Genomic DNA, 23,403 nt, shown 5'->3' with positions numbered 1-23,403 from the left:
TAGGTAGAAAATGCATATAATTTGTGTAATAGATTGTGCTAAGTCACATAGCTGACTAACTGACAACTCTCCACCTTTGCTAGGCTACTGTTCCACTTTAGCTTCTACCATTAGCTCGTAACTGCCTCTTGTATTCAAAGTCTCTGCTGCATGTTTAATAGGGTCGGTTAAAAAATATCTTTGGGAACAGGCTAATGCTTTTGCTTGCATTCGCAGCTATCCGTAAAACTTATCCAACGTGTACGGCTCGTAGAAACCCAAAGTGCTGACTCATTCCATGCTAGCTGCCGATCTGCTAGCTTGTTGCTGTCTGTCATACAACATTAGTCTTTCTACATTAGTGAAAGGTGTTTTAGTCTTTATCTATGATCCTTCTGAAATATCAATCTGTAATGTCTGCTGTCTAAAACAAACCGCTGCTGCTGGCCTTCGCTATTGTTAGCAACAGCTGCTCTGCTAGCCAAATGCCATCAAGCTAGCTTGTATAATTTCACCAGCAAGAGTCTTAAGGCCTCTAAAAGTAGAAATGTGAAATGAACAATAGTAAATCATTTTTTTCTTTTTAGTTTACTGTCCAGACAAATGGAGTGAATAGCATAGCATGCTAATAAGAAAGGTCATGTTGTGATGTGTAGGGCTTTGATTTTTAGCTGCTAATGGATTTTAAATGAGGCTTCTTCCCTGCTGGAACTTAAACCCAAGAAAATGTTTTACTTTGGTTTTAATATAGTGTTATCCAATGGATTATGTATCTCATTATCCCCGCAAGACTTAAAGCAACACATGTTCGCTGAATCACTTACTGGAAGACTTGAGGATTCAATAACTGGAGATTTAAAATGTAAACAGATGGGCTTTGAGCGGTGGTATATTGGTCTCGTCTTTAAGCTAAAGTAGAACTTTTTACACAGTTTTCGGGCAGAGACGTTTACCATTATTGCATTCACAAATTCCCAAGTGTATCTCTTCCAGTCTCAACACTTCATTATTATTCCAGGAAAGACTTCACAGTTGATCTTCTTGAATCTTTTAGGATCTGCACAGTGAGACACTGTCGGTGCTCAGCAATTTGGAAGGCTGGAGCGAGCTGGACTGGGCGGGCCTGAGTGACGTGCAGATCCGACTTCCTCCGGTCAGGGAGAAGCTGAGAGACATGTCCCACTGTCTGTCTGACTGCTGGACCACCCTGGATAACACACAGAGGCTGCTGTCCACGCTGACTGAGGTAATGCAGTCACAGGAAGCCGCCTTGTTAGGCACACAGGAAATTATGAACACACAGTAATGCTTTCAAATCCTCCTAAGGGCAAACAGGAGTCATCCTCTTTTTCCTGTCTCCTGCACAGGCCACCCAGTGGTGCGATGCAGTCTCCACCTCCCCGTCTTCCACCTGCCCTCTTGCCTCCCTCCCTCCGATCCCCCCGTCCCGTTTCCAAGATGCCCGCTCCTTAGCAATAGAGCTTGGCGGCGGGCAGCTTCTTGATCTCTGGACGCAGACGGTAGAGCGCTACCAGCGGACGGTAGCGCAGGTTAAACCCCGGTTCCTCCAGTCCGACAGGAACCAGAACCAGGGCCAGGGGAAGCCGAAGACGCCGTCTGCCAGCAGCCTGTGGGACCTGATGGGTCCTGAAGGAGAGGGCGACTGGGGACTGGGAGCAGGAGGAGGCGATGGGGCGCTACAGTCCTGGGGGTCCCTAGCATCGCTGTTCAGACCGCAGACCTGCTCCACACTGAAGATAGGAGAGGACAGAGGGAACAAGAAAGAGGGAGCAGGAGGAGGAAGTGGAGGAGCAGGAGGAGGGAAGTTCCTGCAGAACCTTCTGAATCCTGCAAAGAAAAGTGTGAGTATCAAAAACCCTGTCATTTACAGTTGTAGAACGAGCTACTTGAACAGCACCGAACAGAAGGAAGATAAAATTAGCGATTAGCTTGCGGACATAGTGGTGCATTTAGCTAGCTGCTATAGAGCCAGATATTTCCCTGTGGAGTTGGGGGGCGCCAGAACAGCTGAAAGAAGAATGATTGTTGAAATTTTAAAGAAGTAGTTGAAGTATTTGTATTGGTTTGACTCGTAATCTGTCTATTCCTAATGTCTGTGCTCACCTTACAGCCCACAGACGCCCCACTTCCTCCCAAGCCCCCCAGGAAGCGCCACCCAAGCTTTGACCTCCAAGCTCTCCTAGCTCCCCGCAGAGGAGCGGCCTCCCCCAAACCCGAGTCCCCTGTAGGCGGCGCCAGCCGTAACTCCCCCATGTCCTGGCTGGGGAGACGGGCGTTAGCAGACCCAGTTATCACCACTAGCATGGCTGCAGCCATCCCTGGATGGGGCGGCGGAGGAGGAGGAGGAGGAGGGGTGTTAATCCGAGGGGTGGAGGTCAGCAGTAAGGAGGTGGTGGACCACACGGGGTCGCCACGTCAACACGTGCTGCTTGGGAGGACAGAGAGGGAGACGGGGACAGACAGGGCCGGTTCAACTTCACAGAGGTGAGTTTGTGATGTTTTAAACTATTATTTCATGTTTTCTTTTTCCTGTTTGGGGAAAATAAAAGTTCTCCAAGAGCCTCAAAACATGACCAACATTTTAAATGACATTAAAAGAGGCCAGGCTGACATTAAGAGGAAGAAGTCATTCATCCATTCTGGGATAATTTATGTTCTGCAGAAGTCGAATAATTTCATCAGTCAGCGTGCAATCTCACATAATTGTATCATTACTAAGTGTTCTCTGTCCGTCCTTTACTGTGATCTTCCTCTCCCCTCCCGCTTCTCCTCTTTCTCCCACGTTTGTTTCCCTTTTGCAAATTAACTCATAAATTCTCCTCATAATCTCCTCATGTCTCCCTCCCGCAGTAAGCTGTATCTGCTCTGGTGCCGGATGCTGAGCTCAGAGAGGCAGTACGTGGCCGTCCTGAAGGGGGTAGAGGAGACGTACCTCCCCTTACTGGAGCTGTCAGACACCCCGGCCTCCATCAGGGGGAAGGCGGACACACTCTTCCCCAACTGGGCCAGCCTGAGCTCCTTCCACTTGCAGAACCTGCTCCCGGCCATGGAGGGCGCTCTTGTGCAGAGTTTGTTGCAACAGGACTGCTTCAGCAAATATGTGAGTTAAGGAAAGAAAAATACTTCAAAGACTTTCTGCATTATAAAACCATCTTTTCAAGGCTTCACTAAAAACATTGTTCTTTCTTGGAGTCATCTTTGATGTACAAATGTAATGTGTGACAAAAAGGCCAGGGAGCTCGCTAAACTACACTTCCTCAATCTAGGACGCCCGCCTCTGATGTCATGTCTCGTTCTAAACCGTCAGTTTGAAATGTAGACTGCAGACCTGCAGATTTTTTAGACGATCCACCGGTATATTCTGATCATATTTCAGATTCTGTACTGCTCTGAGTCATAACCTGCAACAAAAGCGGTAGTATTTCACTCCAGCGTCTCTCGCTGGGCCGTTCCTTTCAGAGGGAGGGGCGCAATGCATGCTGGGTGTTGTAGGAATTTTAGAATGGGCGAAACCACGAGCTGTTCGTGCAACTTTCTCCACAGCTATGGCGCCAATTTCAAATATTACTGCTTCTATTGATTACAGAACACCAGCTTTGACTGACAGTGGCTTCTTCCAGGGGAGAATTCCTCTTTTAAGTCTGTTTCTATAGCAACTTTCCCACTGGGCAAAAAACCCGGCTTTGTGCTTAATGGGAAAGGCTACAATCAGCATTCAGTCCCGGGTCAGATGACTCTGCAGTAGACCCAGGTAATTATCGCCTCAGCTCCGATTGGCATTGATGGGAACACAGCCTGTGTCGACACGCTAATCTCCGCCCCCTTTCTGGCGCAATGCTATGCTGCGTCGGTAACTTCTGCGACTCCTTGTCATCTCAGCTACAAATTCCGCCCGTCTCTGTCCGAGCAGCGCTCGAACATCGTTCCAAATTTGAAGGTGCCGAGTTTGATAAACAGACTGAATGAGTAATAGATACAATAAAGACCTAACCACCGTGACATCTTCACTGTTTAACTAACCCTGTTTTGGGTGAGTCTGTGACGTCAGACGATGACGCAGCACAAAAGAGACTGACAGGAGGATACTTCACTGGCAATGGGAAAAGAGACAATCTGCCTCTATAAGCGGGTCTACCCGGGTCTGAAAGACCCGCGTCAATGCGCTAATCTCAGTGGGAAAGGGGTATATGTTTGTTTTGTGCTTTCACAACTCTGGGGATATGAGTTATAATTATCTGCGGTTACACTGGTGCAGCGTTGTTATCTCGATTTAATGAGATAAATAAGTCGAGATCTCGAGAAAACAACCAGAATGTAGTCGTTATCACGGGAAAACAGAGTAAATCAAAGGTATGGATGCATGTCCGCTTCAGGCTTCCGTAGAAAGATGTGATTTGTGTGGAAAGAAAAGAAATGAAGAATAACTTCATACAAAAATGCTAGATTAGGACTTCAAAATAAAAGCTCATATAAGTATATAACATATAAGAGTCATATATCATATAAGAGTATAACAGCGTAAGCTTTGGTCATGTAACAATGGAACTGTTCAAATTAAAGGAAATAAAACAATGTCCTTTACTTTCTCTTTATATTTTATGCGTCTTTCTCTCACACAGCGGGAGCAGTTTCTGCAGTACTCCCACTACATCAGGACTAAACCAGATCTGGACTCTCCGCTGGTCACTCAGGCCGCCGACTTCTTTAAGGTAACTCATCATGTCGCTATCGTCTAATTACATCTTAAACATCAGCTTCTTGTGCCCACAGAGATTTCAATCTGAGTGTCTTGTCGTCTCGTGTCTGTAAACACACTCTCTAATTTTTCCGCACTAATGACGACACAAGTCTATTCACACACTCAGGGTGTCAGGGTCGTAGACTTTTTATTTGCTTGTTCTCTCTTTACAAATCTCTTCTATCACAATGTAAAAACATCATTATGAGTAATTCTGGAGCACATCACAAGCACAAACCAATTAAAGTTGCTTTATTCAGCAGTGGCTGCAATTAAAACTGAGCTGTATACAGTAAAGCTAATTACATGTTTAATGTACAGCAGAAAAGCCAATTAAAGGCGGATTATAGAGAAAGTAATTTGAGCTCGCAGGCTACAATTAACTCAAACTAATACATCGACAGCCTGATGAGATCACTGAAGACTTTACAGGCACAGATCACAGCGCTTCACTTCTCTGAGGCCGCATTTAGGAGCATTTCTATGAAGCGACCACCGGGAGGCGCTGTGAGATCATGTGACATCCGCAGCTTTACGACAGGCGAACACATGGTGGGTTATGGCTGCAGGAGGGTTTATGGTTATGGTGGTGATGGATGTGAAGCTGGTGTTCAGGCTGGATGATGATGGGGATCATTTGAAGGATGCTGTCGATGATTGTTCTAACGATAAAGACGGGGTTTCTTTTCTCACAGTTTCTGTGATCAGTGGAACCCAGACGCAGATAAAAACCTTACAAAAACTAAACAGATTGAAATGTTTGTGTTATATTTATTTATTTATCACCAATTAAGACTGATAAATCCACCTGGCTCTTTATAACTTCAAAATAAAACGACCAAAACAACTTATTTTCTTCATTAAACATGCCTCATGGAGTAGGTGTAGCACACCTAATGAATCCATTTAAAAAGTATGTGTAAACATGAATGATCGCCAGTTCTCATCATCAAAGTCCACATAAGAGTCTTGTAATTATCATCTACAAATAGTTTAACAACATTATAACAACATACACATTGAAGACAATCAAGACCACAATTATCTCAACCTTAAAAAGCACGTTTGAATTATTTAAATTTCAGTTAAAATTTCAGGCAAAAGTTGGTCTAATATAATAATAGTTTACTTGACGTGTGCAACGCTACATAGCTAATTTACATCCGTGGCAGGGAGACCCAGAAAACACACATTACAATACAAACAATTAAAAACAATACAACAATATTTATCACGTAAGAACAACAGTTTTAGTTTTAGTGCAGGATAATTGTGTCTTTTATTTTGTTGCTTTGTGTTTGTGTTTTTTTTTGGGCGGCTGTGGCTCAGTGGTAGAGTCGGTCGTCTCTCAATCAGAAGGTTGGTGGTTCGATCCCTGACTGAATGGGTGAATGTGACATGTAGTGTAAAAGCTCTTTGCGTGGTCTGAACTCTAGAAAAGCGCTGTATAAGTAAAGTCCATTTACCATTTGGTCGGGGTTAGTCTTTGTTTTTTGATGTGTAATTGTTATATGTTGTGACGTAAGCTAACTTTTATTGTGAAATGTGTTTTTAATAATGTTTGTTTTCTCTTATAAAGAATATTGCTGATTTGTTTTAGGCAAACATGTTAAACATCTTTATATGAAACAAGTACAATTTCAAAATAAAGTAGACAAAATGTTTAACTTACTTAAACAAAGAAATGCCGTGTAAATCCAAAAGAAAATACGAAAAACAAAACCATATTTACTTATAATTTAACTTTCAATGAGGCTTTTATTTTGAAAGAATTTTCTTGCTTACTACCCACTACTTTGAGCCATTTAAAGCTCGTCAGGTGGCAAGAAATGTCCTCCAATCTTGCATCTGTCTGAAATTACCCTCTTATATTTTGTCTGTGCAGTGCATCATGGGAAATAATTCTTAGTTATGACCATATTGTACACTACTTTGTAGGAGAGGAGTGACTTTAAGTGTGGGTATGAGATACCTCAGAGAGAACCAAGTCTGATATTCCTCTCCCTCTCCTCTCTCAGTCCAAACTCCCTCCTGCCTCCCCCCTCTCCCCCCTCTCCTTCCCTCACTGCCTTCAGGCTCCCACTCAGAGGCTGGAGCAGTACTGCGAGGCCCTGGAGGAGCTGGGAGGGATTAACCCCGCCTCCGACTCCGCCCTCTCCATCCTGAGACACGCCCAGCGGCACGGCGAGGACCTCCGGGCCAGTGACCTCATCGTCGGATGTCCGGTGAGATTGCCTGTCCCAGTTTATGACTCTGCAAGTGTGAGTGAAGCCCCACTTTCTTCTCTCAGCGGGACACAAAGTCAGCTTGATGAGGTCGGGCAGCAGGAAGTGATGGAGCTCTTTAATCGCTTTTGTACCTTTAATCTTAAGTTCTTTATTTACAGGTTATTGTTTATTTTAAAAAGGGAATTTATTAGTCTTTATTTTGAATATAAAAAGCACAGTTTTAACTGTCTTGAAACTGAACTTCAAAGGAATCCTTTAGAGTGCACAAACACTATTTTTCTTTCAACCACTGGAAAAACTTTGGAAGTCAGCTGATCAGAATCTTTTCGCATTAGTAACTTTGTGTTGTCGAGCGTGTGCCCACGTAACATCCAGATAAAAACACTTCACGTGCAATCGCTTTTATGCTCTGTGGTGGAAATATGAAGATCAGAGGAAGCGCGCTGTAAGAGAGGCGTTTACAAAGGAACGACTGCATACCACAGAGTCACAAGCAGAAGTGAAGAGTGTCTCTTTGTGTGAGTCTCTGTGCATCCTGTTGATGAGAAAATCAACTCCTTACATGGCACAGGAATGAAATGTGAAGGTCACAACATCAAGATTTATGTTATGGCATAGCGGAAGGAGTGCGACTGGTACCTGGTGCCAGTGGAGGAAGAACAATGTCCCCTGTGTGCAGCTCTTAGATAAGAATATAGTTACACATCGCTGAGTACATTGAAATTTTCCATTTCATATCCTCTGAGCTTAATGTGCTCAATTTAATACATGAAACAGGATGGATGTCATTGAACGCTGCGAAAGATCTGTTGTCAGTGTGTTCCTCTTTAAATATAAGAAATCTCAGGCTTCTGTGAGACTCTAAATTAAACGTGTCGAATGTTTTATCTCTATTCTACGGAAGCCCGAAGCGGACATGCATCCATACATTTCTTTCATTACGTTTTCCCGTGAGAACGAGTAAATTCAGCTTGTTTTCTTCAGCTCTTGACTTATTTATCTCGCTATGATTTACTGTTTTGCTTACGTAAGAGCAGAAAGGTTCGGAATAGTACGGAAGCCCAAAGCGGACATGCATCCATACATTTTATTTACTCCTTCAGATGGTTTCCTCGAGACCTCGACCTATTTATCTCATTATCTCCAGACAACAAAGCTTGTTTTCTCGTGATCACGTTATCATTTTCTGGCGATCTAGAAGACAGAACAACAGGCTGGTCATTGTGATGTTACAGGATGAGGTAAGTGAAGCCTGTGTCTATGTTTGTTTTGTGCTTTTGCAGCTCTGGGGATATGAGTTATGATCATCTGACGTTACTGTGGCACAGATAACTGAAGTCGACATCTCGAGAAAACAACCAGAATTTTATCACGAGAAAATGGAGTAAATAAAATGTATGGATGCATGTCCGCTTAGGGCTTCCGTACTTTTCAACTTCTACCTCAAAAACTGTGTGCGGTAATTAAGTTCCCTTCCCCAGTGGCTAATATTTCAACATGAACAATGACAGGTCTCACCCGTGACCTCTACAGCGTATGACCTGTGAGTCTGCCCTTAAGACCAGCAGGGTCTCAGTGAGGAAAAAAAGCTCTTAAGAGGACACTGTCTTCAGAGGTCAAAGGTCACACTCACCTACTGAGAAGTGGACAAGAACTCCTGCTTCCTTTGGAAGAGAAATGGAACAAAAAGACAGATTGAGACTATCCAGACAGAAGAAGAAGAAGATGCTTTATTCATCCCGAGGGGAAATTCAATGTTTTCTGTCTGTTATTATTACAAACATGCTACACACACACACAGGCCCGAAATACACACAAACAGGACTCTATGGACATTAACAGAGAGATGTCGGAAAATGCGCCCCAAGCAGTGGGGGATTCGGTGCCTTGCTCACGGACACCTCGACAGTGCCCAGGAAATGACACGGCATCTCCCCAGCCACCAGTCTCAATTTCCATGTTTGGTCTGGGACTTGAACCGGTCACTCCTCCGGTTCCCAAACCGAGTCCCGACAGACTGAGACTAAAACCTCCAATGGCAACGGGAAAAAACCCATAATGTTCCATCTCTAACAAAGCACATATTTAAACTTCGGACGTGATTATATTAAATGAAAACACAACATGAAAACAATCATATTATGTGCCGAATGAGTTGAACTTGAGGGAGTACGGAAGCCCTAAGTGGACATGCATCCATACATTTTATTTACTCAGTTTTCCTGGGCTTATGAGTGACTTCATCATGTTTTTTCGAGATCTCAACGTATTTACCTCATCATCAGGAGATAACAACACTGCACCACCGCAACGTCAGATGATCATAACTCCAAAAGCACAAAACAAACATAAAAACATCGCGAAAAAAACAGCTTTGTTATCTTGAGATAACGGGATAAATAAGTCGAGATTTCGAGAAAAGATATGGAAGTTACTTGCGAACACAGAATAAATGAAATGTATGGCTGCCCGTAGAATAGACATAAAAACGTATTCTTGTGACCATGTTTTCGTAAGAGTGTTGCCAACTTTCAAGCCAGCTTGCAGAAGCTTGAATCTGAATCACAGCCTGAGATATTTTGTTTTCTACATCGCCAAAAAGTTAGCCCCTTATCACGACAAAAAACAACTGTTATCTCGAGATTACGAGATAAATAAGTCAAGATCTCAAGAACACAACTGGAAATGACACAGGAAAATGGAGTAAAATAACATGTATGGATGCATGTCCGCTTAGGGCTTCTGTAGACGACTAGCAGACTTCAAATCTAAGACGTTCCAGATGACTTGTTTGACCGTTAATTACAGCTCATAGAATCGTGAGTGTTTGCGATGGGATTCTGAATTGAGAACGTAACTTTGCCCTGGACACAAATAAACAAAGTAAATAAAAGAAAATAAAGATGATTTTTCTCAGACGGCAGCTGAGCTTCCTGTTACTGTAAAAAAAACGCTTTAACCTGTTGGTGAAAGTCAGAAAACACCTCTTCCACTTGCCCCACATTGTGCCTCTCTGACATAGCAGTATGTTTCAGAGCTGGTCGTGATAAATGTTTGACTCCCACGCACGCACACACAGATAACAGCGGCACAAACGCTCCCATTGAGCTACTTCAAATAAGCTCTCCAAATAAAAAAAAGTGTACGTGCAGGTGTGTGTGTGTGTTGGCGTGGATGTGTGGGCGTGAAGCATCACTTCTATCATGAGCCGCACATCTCTAGAGGTTTAAAAATAAAAGTTCTGTGTGATTACAGGTGAATGATCAGAGCTGTTAGCGCTGCTACATTAATGTTTTTGTCTACTTTCGAGTCTTTGTCGAGAAGCTTTACGTGAAGCTCGACCTTCTCAACCTCTTTGTGTCTCCGGTGGGAGTTGTGACAAGTCTCCTCAGCCTGCGTTTGACATGAACAATAAAGTCACACTTTCACAAAAGGCATGAGTCAGCCGGCCAATTACAGCAGAGATCCGACAGAAAGAAAAGCATCCTTGTGAATTCAGTGTGTCACCATGCATGGCACTGAAATAATAACAATAATAATAATACTGCTTTGTCCTCTGACTTCAGAATAAAGTGCTCAGCCTTTGTGGCTGAAATGTCTTCAAATTAACATCTGAGTAGGAGATTTCTTTGTCGAAAAAACGGAAGAAATTGATTTTAATTTTAAGTTAATGTCTGTTAAGTCTATCGCTGAATGAGCTTACGCAATGCTGATTGAGCCTATGGCTCACTGATGAAAGCCTTTGCATTTGCAATATTACAGACTGGGTGTCTGGTGCGACATTAGCCTAAAAAATCACAAGCTGCGCCCAGTTAGTGACGCGTTTTCCATCAGCCAGCAGTGGTTGGTCTGCCAGAGAGGGTAGGCGGAGCTAAGCGGCTGCTTTTCCGCTCTCTGCAAGTGTTGCGAGTAAACAGTAATCTACTATGGCTGAACAAACAAAGAAAAGATGGATGACTACAGATACAACTTTGACAACAAGAAAAAGAAACAAACTCGACGCTCAGATGAAGGCAAACAGTCTGAAAAGGAAAGCGACCGTCAGCGAGGAAAATCAGTGTAGTATGCAAACAAAAGCAAAATGTGCAGTATGCCAAAAATATCCGGATGTCGTACTGAGCTGGAAAAAATCCCCAGTATGCATGGGCCCAGTCTACCTCGCCTACTGTATACCAGAATGCAAAGCACCGGAACGTCACAGCGGCAGTTAAAATGGCAGAAGGCAGCAGAAGAGCAGAAGGGGGCGCTGCAGCTAATTGACGGGCTATTGTTTAGCTCTGCTTTCCAAAGCGCCTGGCGTAGCATACTGCAAAATATATTGGAACAGCTCCGTACTGCATACTGTGTTCGGCGGTAGTATATAGTGTCTGATTTTGAACACAGCAACTGTCTGGATATCTGGGAAGCGTGCTCCCGCAATTACCCTAAATCGCCACAGGTGCTGCCAAAGAGCACGAAACTGAGATCTTCAAGATTTCAACTATAGAGAAGAGTCCAATTTTGCTCATATGAGTTGATAAAGTTGATAAAATTAAAGACCATTTTTTATTAATGTTACTGGCCCTTTAAATTGTTCCAAAAAGTCTGACATTATTTCATGTTTCCGGAAAGATTTCTGCTTCTTTTCTGCATTTTAAGAAACTAAAATGAAGCTTGTTCAGAAGCAGGTGAAATATTTCAGCTCACAAGCCAAAAAGACAACATTTTAAAACTCAAACAAAGGCGAAACAGCTTCTAAAGATGGAAATTAAGACGGTATCTTCAGCAGATAAAGGCCCAGAGCCTGCGCCTCAGGCCACCTTAAGCGAATCCTAACATGTGTGTGATTTCAGATCCCCGTGGCGGAGCGCGGCGAGCTGGTGCGTCAGGGCGAGCTGACGGTGTGCGGGGGAGCTCGGAGGAAGCGTGCGGGCGTCAGGAACGTTTTCCTCTACCAGCACGTCGTCATCTTCACCAAACAGAAGAGCCCCGGCCCGGGACGCACCGCCTACAGCTACAAACACAGCATCAAGGTACACACACACAATCTCTGCCTCTATCTCACACACACATTTTTTCATCTGCGTTCGATTTTCTTCTTCTCCGAAACGCTCTGTGCTTGAAGATTCTCGAGGAAAAGAAGCGAAGAAAAGACATTTTTGTCATCCTCTGATTGAAACATTTCCCTCTCCTCCCCCCTGCAGACGGGTGAGATGGGTCTGACTCAGAGCGTGGGGGAGGACGGGCTGAGGTTTGAGGTTTGGGTCCGACAGGCTCCTCGAACCAAAGACTGCATCACGCTGCAGGCGAAGGACCGGGACGAGAGGGTGGCCTGGACTCATGACGTCGCCCAACTGCTGTGGACGCACGCCATCAACAACACAGGTACAGACTGACCTTTGACCTTTGGTGCTTTCACTCAAGGCCGGATATTTCCACTTCACTTTCACTCAAATTGAGAAAAAGATAAGCCGAGATGCGATCAGATAAAACATTATTAATCGGAGGGAAATTGCTGTGCAGCAGCTGCATTCCGAAAAAAGTGCAAATATCAGGACTACAAATGGGAATGTGTAAAATATGTAAGTATAGAGATGTTTCAAAGTTGTACAAGTGTTCAGATAATAAAGGGGAAATAGAAGTACTGCAAGCAGTTGTTGTAAAGATCAACAACGGAATCTACAGCTGTTGTTGAGATGCATTGTGGGAAATGCAGGCGCTTTCTCTGCTGCATTATTAGATCTCATTATTACACAGCTGTGCTGAACACTTGATTCTGATTGGTTAATTACGGCATTCCGAGGTCTGTTATTTCTCGATAATGGACTGTTGCTATGAAGAACAGAGGAGGACTAACTGTAATCATATCAATCCGCCGAAAGAAGTCCGGTTAATTTGACGTTGGTCTGTTTACAGAGGGGAAAAAAGAAAAATTAAATTATTATTAATTATTAAATTTTTCCATTTAATGTGCGTGTAAACAGCTAGCTTAGCTCATTTTAAGAAGGCTACGAGTTGCTATGGACGCAGCTCTCACCGTGAGTGTAGCTGAGGCAAAATGGAAAGATATTTTAAATGAATAAAATCATTTCCAAATCAATATTTTGTGTCGAATACTTGATTTTGTAAGTAGGTAGCTGTGTAATAAGCTAGGTTGATAGAGTATTCATTGAACTAAGTTGTCATTCTGAGCATTGTCTTTGTATTTCAGTATTTTCACTGGACACAATCCCAGCATGCACTGTGCACTGTGCACAAAGTCCTGTTTTCCCACAGTCATCCTGAATCTGAACACTGTCACAAAAAAGAGAAAAGACATCTGAAGTTATAGCCGAAGCATCGTGCATGGCTGTATCTTCTTGGTTTAGTCGTGGAAGCTTTTATTTTGTTGAAATTAGAGGAAGAAGGAAAGATTGCTTGGGCTGATAATTCCCTCGTCGGGCTGATTCCTCTCTGTGTAACGCTATCCGGGATATAAGAATACGGTTTATATTAATACAGAAGAGATATAAATATATCAGCAGCAGTCCAGTCTGCTTTCCAAGCCCAAACAGCGCAGGCTATCACATGTCATATCCACCTCCTCGTATCCATAAAATGCATCACGTCTGGGGATCTCTTCCTGTTGATGGTTCAGATTTCAGCATCACGCTGGATAAGACAGCATAACCGACTTGCAGATTGCATTGTTCCCATGTATAAACACAAGCCCTATTCTCCAAGATATACTGAGAGCTCTTCCTTTACCCCGTTACAATATTTCTTCTCTGTCTTCTCCCAGAGCTGTGTCTGAAGGAGTCTCTGTGCATGGGAATCTCCAGTAAGCTGCTGCTGGACGCGACAGGAACTCCAGGCTCCGAGCTGGACTCCATCTACAGTCTCAATGACAGAGGTAGAATCATAAGGGAACACAGCTGTTACACTAATGAACTGTATGTGTGATAATTCAGGTTCACTGTGCTCTTGGGAAGCTGCACAGAAGTATTTGGGTTAAAGCTTTGAATTATTGATGTTTTAATGGAAAAATGGGTTAGAAAACAACAGATAAGAGTCCGGTGCAGACTTTTACTTTGAAACCCCGCACTTCCTCCTCTCACCTTACAAACACAGGAAGTCTGCGGCTCTCATCAGTCACTTTAATACGACCAGATTGGATTACTGGATTGTTGAAAGCGATGTGTTCCTGAGATTACAGACAGGAAACAAAACGGGTCCTGGGTGAATCTTCCCGTGTGACAAGCTAATAACCTGCTACATGTTTTTTTTTTTTTTCAATCTCATGCCCCGGGGCTGCTCTATGAATTTTTGATATTTGTCTCACACTGAGAAATTTGGAGGAGCTGCCTGCAGAGAATGTGTAGCGCAGTCAAAAAGCTCCATTATGGAAACACATTTCACTTGTGCTACGATCAAATCCCAAGACAGGCGTCAGTCCTGCTCAAACTGCGGCTTTGTCATCCTGTAGTGTAACCGAACACGGTGAATATTAAAGGGAACATGAAGCCTAGGATGCTGCGGCGCTGTTAGAGAGAGCATTTAGCTTTATGGTGTTGTTCATGGTTTACTGATGTTAGGCAAGATCATATGTAGGGGATAATGTGCAGTGAGCAGGCTGTTCCCGAGCAAAGGTCTGTTATTGAGAAATAGCAGACCTCGGAATGCCGTCGTTAACCAATCAGAATCAAGTATTTAAAACGGCCGTGTAATAACATGATAATAAGACTTAATAAGATCATGTTGTTGCTCCATAGATGCCTTTTTAAATCCTCAGGTAAGAGCTGTAATTAAAGACTGTGTCCTACTCCAGGGGCTGCAGCCTTCGAAGGCCGTATTTGAAGGCCAATTGCGTCACAGCGGCGTATCGAAGGCTGTCCCAAATGGAAGGCTCCTTCAGATGCGGCCACCAAATGCTTCCTCCTTTTCCCGGGCAACGAAGGGACGAAGGATCCATCGGGTGCTTCCTTCGTGGCCCAACGTATCCCACGATGCATTGCGCGCCAATTCAAACGAGAGCGGATTCTCAAACAGCCGAGGAACACACTTTAAATGTAAAAGTTGTTGGTTTCAACTCAATCAAATAGCTAGCGTTACACAAGTTTACAAAAACAAAAGGGCCCTTGAAACAAATTATGTGTAAAACAATAGGTTAAGTTACGTGACTTTAGTTATGCTAGCTAGTTAACTCGCTAGCTACCTGTTGCTAGGCGACAGGAGTGGCGTTTGGTGGCGCAAACAGGAGGGTAAGGGCGGGAACAACTTGTGACGCAAACAGGAAATCCTCCGTAGACCAGGCCGTCTCATTTCAGTTTGGCTTTAACGGTCTACACAAGCTACAAAAGGCGCATCCTCCTTAGACCGCCTCCTTCGTAGACTGCAGCCCCTGAATTGGGACACAGCTAAAGTGTCACAGGCTCAATGTACCTTTGTTTTCCAAAATTGAATTAGCTTTAGACACATATAGCGAAAACGGAAAATATGGATGCAGAATTTATTCTTTTTTATGGCTGCAAGGAAGCAAGGGAACAAGCTGTATTATCTTACATTATGGCCACGAGGGAGGCCCGAAAACAGTTATGTTTTGTGCTTTAAAAAAACAAAACAACAGGCTAAGAGATGCTAAAACGCTCCATAGAGCGAAGGAAAACTGCACTCATATTTCTTGGTCTTATACATAGACTGATTGAAGTGGAAATAGGCTCTGGGTTTAAAAAAAAATGAAAGCTAGTGCAGCATTTCCTTGATCTGCATTCTTTTAATGGCCAGCAGGGGGCCAGAAGTCTATGAGAAAATGACCCTATGCTCATCTTATTTATAACCTTAGTTAACATGTTTCTAACGAGTTTGTGGTCTCAATCTCTACTTTCAAGTCTTCCTCAACACAGCATGACGTTCATTTACTAAATAATGGTCCCTTTTGTAGGGGGCGTCGCTGAGTTTTGATTGACATATTGCTACCATAAAGAACCTCTCAATCAGGATAGGGATGTAGCAACGCATTTCCACCCTCTTGTCCAAATATGGTCACTTCCTGCTCAAGAAAACAAGATGGCTACGGCCAAATACCAAGACGAGGCTTCATAACTGTCCACAAACCAATGGCCAACTTCACAGTGGCTACGGCTGTGTTATGAATAAATAGTGTTACTTAGATAATGATGTAATAAATGATGGAAATTAAGGAAATCTACCAATTCTATGCAAATTCAATGAAAGTCTCTGAAAACCCAAGAAAAGAGATCCTGCTCCTACTATTTATGCTATCAGCCACATTGGAGCTCTCCACCTACACATGTAATCAGCAACAGGTGCCCTGCTGAATACACTGAGTGTAAGTCAGATTCCAACCTAAGAAGAGATAGAAATAGCCACGAAAGGCCCAAATAACTCCTGAAACACACACACAAACCAGTGCAACACAACCTCTTAAGGGTGGTGTGTCCCTTTAAGAAACCAGGTCCATCCATGTGGTTAAAACATAAAAAGATTCAAAAAAAACAAAACACACACAATCATAAATGTATTCCTCCGATTCCAGACCCTCCATCCAGCCTCCAAAGGCCACTGTTGCCCTCCAGCTAAAGTCATTTCCCATTCACAGCCGGCTGTAATACTCGTCCTGCTCACCAGGTGTCTCATTGAGCGCAGCAGATCAGGATTTCAATGCATGAATTGTCCTCCGGGACCGAGCACAGTGTTAGAAATTCATTGAACAGGATGAGAAAATGCCTGCTCTCTCTGACTCCTCTCTCTTTGTCTCCCTCATGCCCAGTTTCTCCCCTTTTCTCACTTCAAGATAACATTATGATAATATGAGTTTTACATTATGAAAGTGCAGACACATGATGCCAATGTAAATGTTAAACAATCTATGCATGCTGCAGGGTGGTTTCATTTTTGAACCCCCATACCTGCAGCAAAAAGTAATATTGATTTAATACCTTCTTTTAACTCATAACCACCTCTCTCTCCTCTCTCCCTCTCTCTCTCTCTCAGTCCACAGTAGCTGCTCAGACTCCTCCTCCGTGGGCAGTCAGAAGGAGGGGGGATCCCCGGCATCTGGGAGGGACCCCCGGAGAAGCTCTGGATCAACAGGTTACTCACAGGTGTGGTCACATTACACACAATCCACTGATTCCAAAAACTATTTGCAGAGTTTACTCAACACTTCACCAGGTTTAAATATAGAGTTTGAAATGCGAGGAATGTGACGTGATGAGGGAAGTTTAGAGTTTTATTTTCTTTCCCACTGGAACCACTGATTTTTCTCCAAAGGCCCAGGAACTATCAGGGTCGAGTTTTCAAAGCCTAATGTCAGACAAAGCTTGACACTGAAAATGAGTAGAGCATTCTTTGAAACCATACACTGGTTTGTCAACTAACATATCTTAAATACGGATTGTATCTTGTAAATCTAGAATACTTACAGCATCATATCTAAAGAATGTCTGAAAGGAATGTCCTTAAATTTAGCACAAGCATGAATTTAGACTCAAAGATGAGCTGATTAGAATTTGGTGGTGAAAGATGAAAGGCCAAGGTCACTGTGACCTTTCAAATGAATGTCTTTGGCCATAACTCAAGAATTAATACGCTAATTATGACACAGTTTCACACGAATGTCTGGCCATTATTTTTGTCCCGTCTTCGGAAATCCTGGAGGGAAATGAAAGGCAAATTCAGTACAATTGTCCATGTAGACTCATGGGTGAACTGATTAGAATTTGGTGGTCAAAGTTGAAAGTCCAAGGTCACTGTGACCTTTCAAAAAATGTCTTTAGCCATAACTCAAGATTTAATACGCTAATTATGACACAGTTTCACAAGAATGTCTGGCCATTATTTTTGTCCCATCTTCGGAAATCCCAGAGGGAAATTAAAGGCAAATCTAGTCCAATTGTCCATTTAGACTCATGGATAAACTGATTAGATTTAAAGGGTCAAAGGTCAAGGTCACTGTTATCCCTCAAAAAAGCTCTTTAACCATAACTCCAAAAATAATACACTAATTATGACATAATTTACCACAAATGTGTAATACAATAAAATGAAGTGATACATTTTTTCAGCCAAAAGGTCAAAGGTCAACTTCATATTGACATCATAATGTCCTCGAAAAAACATTTTGTGACCATAAATCCATCCCGGTCCCTACGCAAAATTCCAGGAAATCCTGGAGGGAAATGGAAGGCAGATTTGGTAGAATCGTCCACGTTGACTCAAGGATGAACTGATTAGTTTTAAGGGTCAAAGGTCAAGGTCACTATGACCTATGCCCATCCCATTGCCTTGATAATTCAGTGATACTTCATTAGCCAAAGAGAAGAATATTTGTGATTGACTAGTGGACAATCTCTCCTCACTCTACCTTTCATGTACCTGGTCTAGCGCTGCCATGGGAAGGGTCTACTTACAATCACCGTCAATTTATTGTTTCAAATATACAATATATAAATATATGTATGGATTTTATATGCAGCTTTTGTGGAGCCATACAACCTTGAGGCGATCATTCCAGTTTCTGTTTCTGAAGTTTAAACAAAGTTAAGTGTCGCCTTCTGCCTTCATAAACCAGTCTAAGAACAAACAAGATAATGAGGCAGAGAGAGAAATCAAACATAACCAACTGGGGGTTTTTTTTGGTTACATATGTAACTTTCACTTTCAACTTTACTCAGCTTCAGTTATGTTATGCAGCAGTTTGGGAATCACTCATGGTTTGCGGCAGAACAGGACAACTTTAAGTGACTTTTTACTGTGGCATGCAGTTTCAAGTTTGTTTTACTTATTTCTGTGTGATCTGTGTCCTCATGTTTCCTTGGTAAATACTTGTTATTTATAGACTGTTTCACTACATAAAACCTACCTAACCAAACCCTAAAACACTGGGTGGTTAGCGGCTCAGATGGCGACCATTTCCCACAACATCCTGTAATCAGCTCCCACTGTTTTCATCTCTTTTTGAATTTTATATCCGTACAATAGGCGTGTAATAGGGTTTAAAAATGCAAAAACACTAAATAAACTGAGCACTACTGCAAGAATATATCGGCTTCCATTCGATGGCAGAAAGCACAAGGAATGAGGGGTTAGGAAGTAGTCACATGGTCGGCTGTAGTTGACCCAAGATGCTGTGAATGTGTCCTTTCTAACCTGATATTTATCGTAAATGTCCTTCAATTGATGCAAAATTGCAGCTATTTGCAACCAACCTATGTATGTCTTATATTCTCCAAACACCTCTGCTGTAAGAGAACAGCAATACCTGCTTCCATCTCCCAGGTTTAAATGAATCTGCTTTGTAAACACACACACACACACACACACACACACACACAGACAAACACACACATTCTCTCAATCTCCTTATCCAGCAAACACAAAATGACAGATTGGCAAACAGACTGCGCTGGGAACAGATTGACAGACAGACGGACACACGCAGCATAAACAGATAGGGCAAACACACAGACAGCGATACGCACATATTCGACAACAGAGGGAGGATTGACGCCCGTGCCCACGGACACGCACGCTTTGGCACGTTTAGCGCGGAGTGAAAAAATGACTGTTTCTGTTTTGTTGTCTTTTCCTCCTCAGAGTCAGTCCCCGTCTACGGCTGTGTAACCGTCATCTCAAGAAGAGTGAGTTACTGTTTATAACACACGCTCTGACTGTACACCTTTCACTCATTTTATCACAACTAACATTCCAAAGAGGACTTTAGATTGATTGAGAATTCCGTCTTTTCTTCTCTTTTTGTAACTTCTTCCAAACAGAAACTGGAACCTGGACTATTTTGAACATTTAAACATCTCTATTCCACCCCTGGGCGACAAAAACTGGACTTCTGGAGGAGCAGGAAGACAAAAAAAAGAGACCCCCTGACTCTGTTTGAACTTCTCCCACATGCCCGCTCTCCCTTCACCTCCTTAAGACAAATAAAATGCCAGCAGATTAGCCGGAGCAGCTCTGCTCTGCTTCCCCTCCCCGCTCTGATATAAAGAAAAGCTGCCTCCAAAAAGGATCAAAACTGCCCTGTTTAAACCATGACAAGCACCAGCGGGGCTCTGCTGCGCATTTCCGCCATTTTGGATCTGCCAGTCTCAGTTGCTGGCAGAGTCATTGACACCAAAGGCACTTCAGCCACACAGTGCGGCCATTGTCTGCCCCGCGGCTCCCCACTAGGCCAAACCACTTGGTCTGAACCACTGACTGGCCGGCTGGCTGACTGTACGCATCACATGCTCTGGCCTCTGATAATAAACAGGAAGTGATATATACACGGGCGTAAATCCACCGTAGGATTGCAGATTTAGAATGTATTATGTACTTTTCATAACGCTGGATGCAGTACTGTAGGAATAGACTAGGTGTGATTGCATCTATGTAAATGAGGCACACACACACACACATTGTCCCTCTACGCATGCAGTCATTCTTATTGTTACAAGACAGTGGAGCTCTATTCACATGCTCACACACTCACTGAGGCCATTTTACAGCCTGGTACAGTGACTAAATCCACATCAGGACATTTACAGCTAGCATCGCCTTCATGATGAAGTGTTACAGTATCATATGCACCAGCTATAGAATCTGTTACAGTGTTTGTTTAAGCTAAAATGTATTTACAGCGGCGACTATCAAAGCCAAAAATGTATTACGTGTTCTTTAAAGTATAACTTAAGGCAGCAACATGAGCTTCTTGTTGCCTTTAAAATGTTTCCAGTGTTCTGATTATAATGAGTTTATACTATACTGTTTAATATAAGATGCCATCCTCTATATGCCAAAGGTATAAAATGGGTGTCTGTGCAATGTTGATTTTCTTTTTGTACAAAGAGTTATCGTTGTTTTCCGATCAGAATTCTTGCTCCATGTAATGGAGAAAGGTGGATCTGTTCCATGTGCTATTTTTACACTTTTTACTTTCTGTTTTTAACAGTTTTTCGCTTGCGGCTACAAGACATGAACCACATCTGATTACTTTTAAAGAGGTAATTACTTAAATGTGACTTTGAGGAAAAGGGTTTCCTAGGAAGCCCTGAAATGTTCCGGTAGAGAGTCACATTTTTGAGAAGTGTTATCTACGGTGCCTGTTAGCTTAAACATTTTTCAAATAATACTTTGACAGTTTGGTAAATATATCTATTTGCTTTCGTCCTGTAAGATGCCTGAGGATATTGACTCCCCTCTCATGCCTGTTAAATATGACGCTGTTGCAAGTAGCTGATTAGCTTAGCCTAGCATAAAGATCGAATCGAAACAAGGAACAGCTAGCATAGCTCTGTCCAAAGGTGACAAAAACCATGTACCAGAACCTCTACAGGTCACTTTTACACACATTTTGTCTGATCATTATCTGGTACAAAAACCAAAAAGTAAGTAATTGTTTAATGGGCGGCTACGTGCCAAACCATTTCCTGTCGTCACCATGAGTTAGCCAAAAACGTGTAGTAATGCGCCCACTGAAAAAATGCACTTCTGTTTTTTATAAGAATTAAACAATTCAGACACAACGCAATTTGTTAAGATTAAACGTTGCTCGCAAACGTTGAGTTAACTTAGAGCTAAGCTAGCTGTTCCCTATGCTTCCAGTCTTTGTGCTAAGCTACGCTAACTAACTGCCTGCGGTAGTTCCGTATGGACTTTTGACATTAGAGTGGTGTCAATTTCATCATCTGACTCTTGGCAGCAAAGTGAACATGCATAACTTTACCTTTGAAGAGGGGGTATCATGCTGTTTTACATTTTAAGACTTAATTTTACAATGTTGGATGTTCAGACTAAACGTGGGTGAAGTTTCAAATCTGTAAAAGTATGTTGGAGTAATCCCCAGGCTTCTCAGCTCAGTCTGCAGGCTCCTGTGAATGCCGGGTTTCACACAGTTTTTTTCGACAGCTGGCCAATCAGAAGAAAGTGGGCTCGTAGGGGCGGGGTTTCTTAAAGGGACAGAGCTGACTGAGTCGTTTCAGACAGAGGCTGTATGAGGGCCTGCGCAAGGTTTTTTTAACTGTAAATTAAGCTAAGCTACTCCACAGGTATCACAGAGTGAAATATGAAGCTTGAAATTTGCATAATACCCCACCTTTAAAGTAAGAATCTTGAATATCTTTGTTTGGCGGCACCTGTGGCGATAAGTCGTAACTGCAGCCGTGTCTTTGGACCTTGTCCTCAGTGTGCACTTACAGTACTCTTAATGCTAGCAAAGAATGAAAATGAAAATCCCCTCCACCCTCCCAGAGTCAATAGAGGGTCCTTTAGTGGAAATACATGTTACACTGAGTTTTATTCAAACGCTCAGGAAACTAGATTAGTGCTGAACGTGTACAAAATGATGCAAAACATACAAGGAACTTATTTTTTGTCATGAAATGGTTTCAATATTTTATATAATGATGTCCATGTTATGACAACAAGCATACAGTCGGTAAAGCCTGTAATCATCCACTCACCCGGTTTGATTGGATATCATGTGTATCGCTATCAAACAATATCACGCTTAAGGTACAAAATGAAACCATCAGGTAGCGAGAGCCGGCAGCAGCGGGAGGTGAAGCTCGAGCCTGCAGACAGCAGCAGCACTTTGTTATCAGATTCAGCACGTTTCATATCTCGCATTCAAATTCAAAAATTGCAAATGGCTATTGAGCCGTCTCCGAATCAATATGTAATTTGTTGGCTTGGAGAAGCCTCGTACACTCCATAGCCTTTAGCTGTTTGGTACACTGCGTTATAATGAACTCCATCTTTCATTGCTATAGATTGTTGTATGTAGAAATCCAGGACGAGGTAGTATTATGTAAAGAAACTTTTTCCTCTTGTGCTATGACACATCTGCCTGATGTTTACATTTTTTTTTTGATGGAATGCATGTTATGCTTACTTGATATTGTACTTTTTAAACTGTTTTTTACATCTTGTGTTGAATTAAAACTGGATGCAAGTGGCAAACCGAGCGTGTGTGGGGTTAAAAGTTGTGTTTGAACCTTGCAGCAGGTCTAACCTCAAAATAAGGCCTCTCACCTCCTAACCTCAAACTGGCTGTAATGGTTGGGGTCTCTTCTCCGGGGGCCAGCTGTGGTTCTGCTTCCACCAGGCCTCACAAAAAGCCCAATGATTAGATAACTACAGTGCAGCGCCATATCAAATAGTTCCAGGGATCAAATTCTCTAAAGGAGGGGAGGGCAGTTTGAGAGTGTGTGTGTCCATCTGTGCATGTGAGGGACACAGAGAGAGAGAGAGAGGAATGAGAGATAAAGGCTGGGCAAAGAGGAGGGGAGGAGGGGGGAGGACAGGAAGGGGCAGAACTGAGGGAGAGAGAGAAAGGGAGCGACAGAGGAGAAGGACAGGAGACAGTAGGTGGGAATGATGGGAAATGAGCGAGGGCGAAGGGGCAGACAGACAGAGAGGCACAGTCAAGGGGGAGAGCAGGAGCACGAGGGGGAGAAAAAAAAA

General features: G+C 42.9%; 1 protein-coding gene across 1 annotated transcript in view; it reads left to right on the top strand.

The window, feature by feature from the left end:
• arhgef40 (Rho guanine nucleotide exchange factor (GEF) 40) overlaps window positions 1-22,897 on the top strand; it is a 45,284-nt gene extending 22,387 nt beyond the window's left edge. Inside the window, exons 16-27 of the mRNA XM_069672676.1 lie at window positions 1,034-1,225; window positions 1,347-1,841; window positions 2,111-2,484; window positions 2,851-3,100; window positions 4,620-4,709; window positions 6,757-6,963; window positions 11,799-11,978; window positions 12,150-12,330; window positions 13,727-13,837; window positions 16,939-17,048; window positions 19,543-19,586; window positions 19,722-22,897. Coding sequence (XP_069528777.1) covers window positions 1,034-1,225; window positions 1,347-1,841; window positions 2,111-2,484; window positions 2,851-3,100; window positions 4,620-4,709; window positions 6,757-6,963; window positions 11,799-11,978; window positions 12,150-12,330; window positions 13,727-13,837; window positions 16,939-17,048; window positions 19,543-19,569 — 2,217 coding nt within the window. The 3' untranslated portion in view covers window positions 19,570-19,586; window positions 19,722-22,897. The remainder of the gene's footprint in view (window positions 1-1,033; window positions 1,226-1,346; window positions 1,842-2,110; window positions 2,485-2,850; window positions 3,101-4,619; window positions 4,710-6,756; window positions 6,964-11,798; window positions 11,979-12,149; window positions 12,331-13,726; window positions 13,838-16,938; window positions 17,049-19,542; window positions 19,587-19,721) is intronic.
• The last annotated feature ends 506 nt before the right edge of the window (window positions 22,898-23,403 follow it).

This window comes from Semicossyphus pulcher, unplaced genomic scaffold, assembly GCF_022749685.1.
Source record: "Semicossyphus pulcher isolate SPU_LCO1_2020_fin unplaced genomic scaffold, fSemPul1.0.p SCAF_21, whole genome shotgun sequence".
Taxonomy (NCBI): Eukaryota; Metazoa; Chordata; class Actinopteri; order Labriformes; family Labridae; genus Semicossyphus; species Semicossyphus pulcher.
Note: the sequence above shows the minus strand (reverse complement) of the source record. Positions and strands in the feature narration are given on the sequence as shown.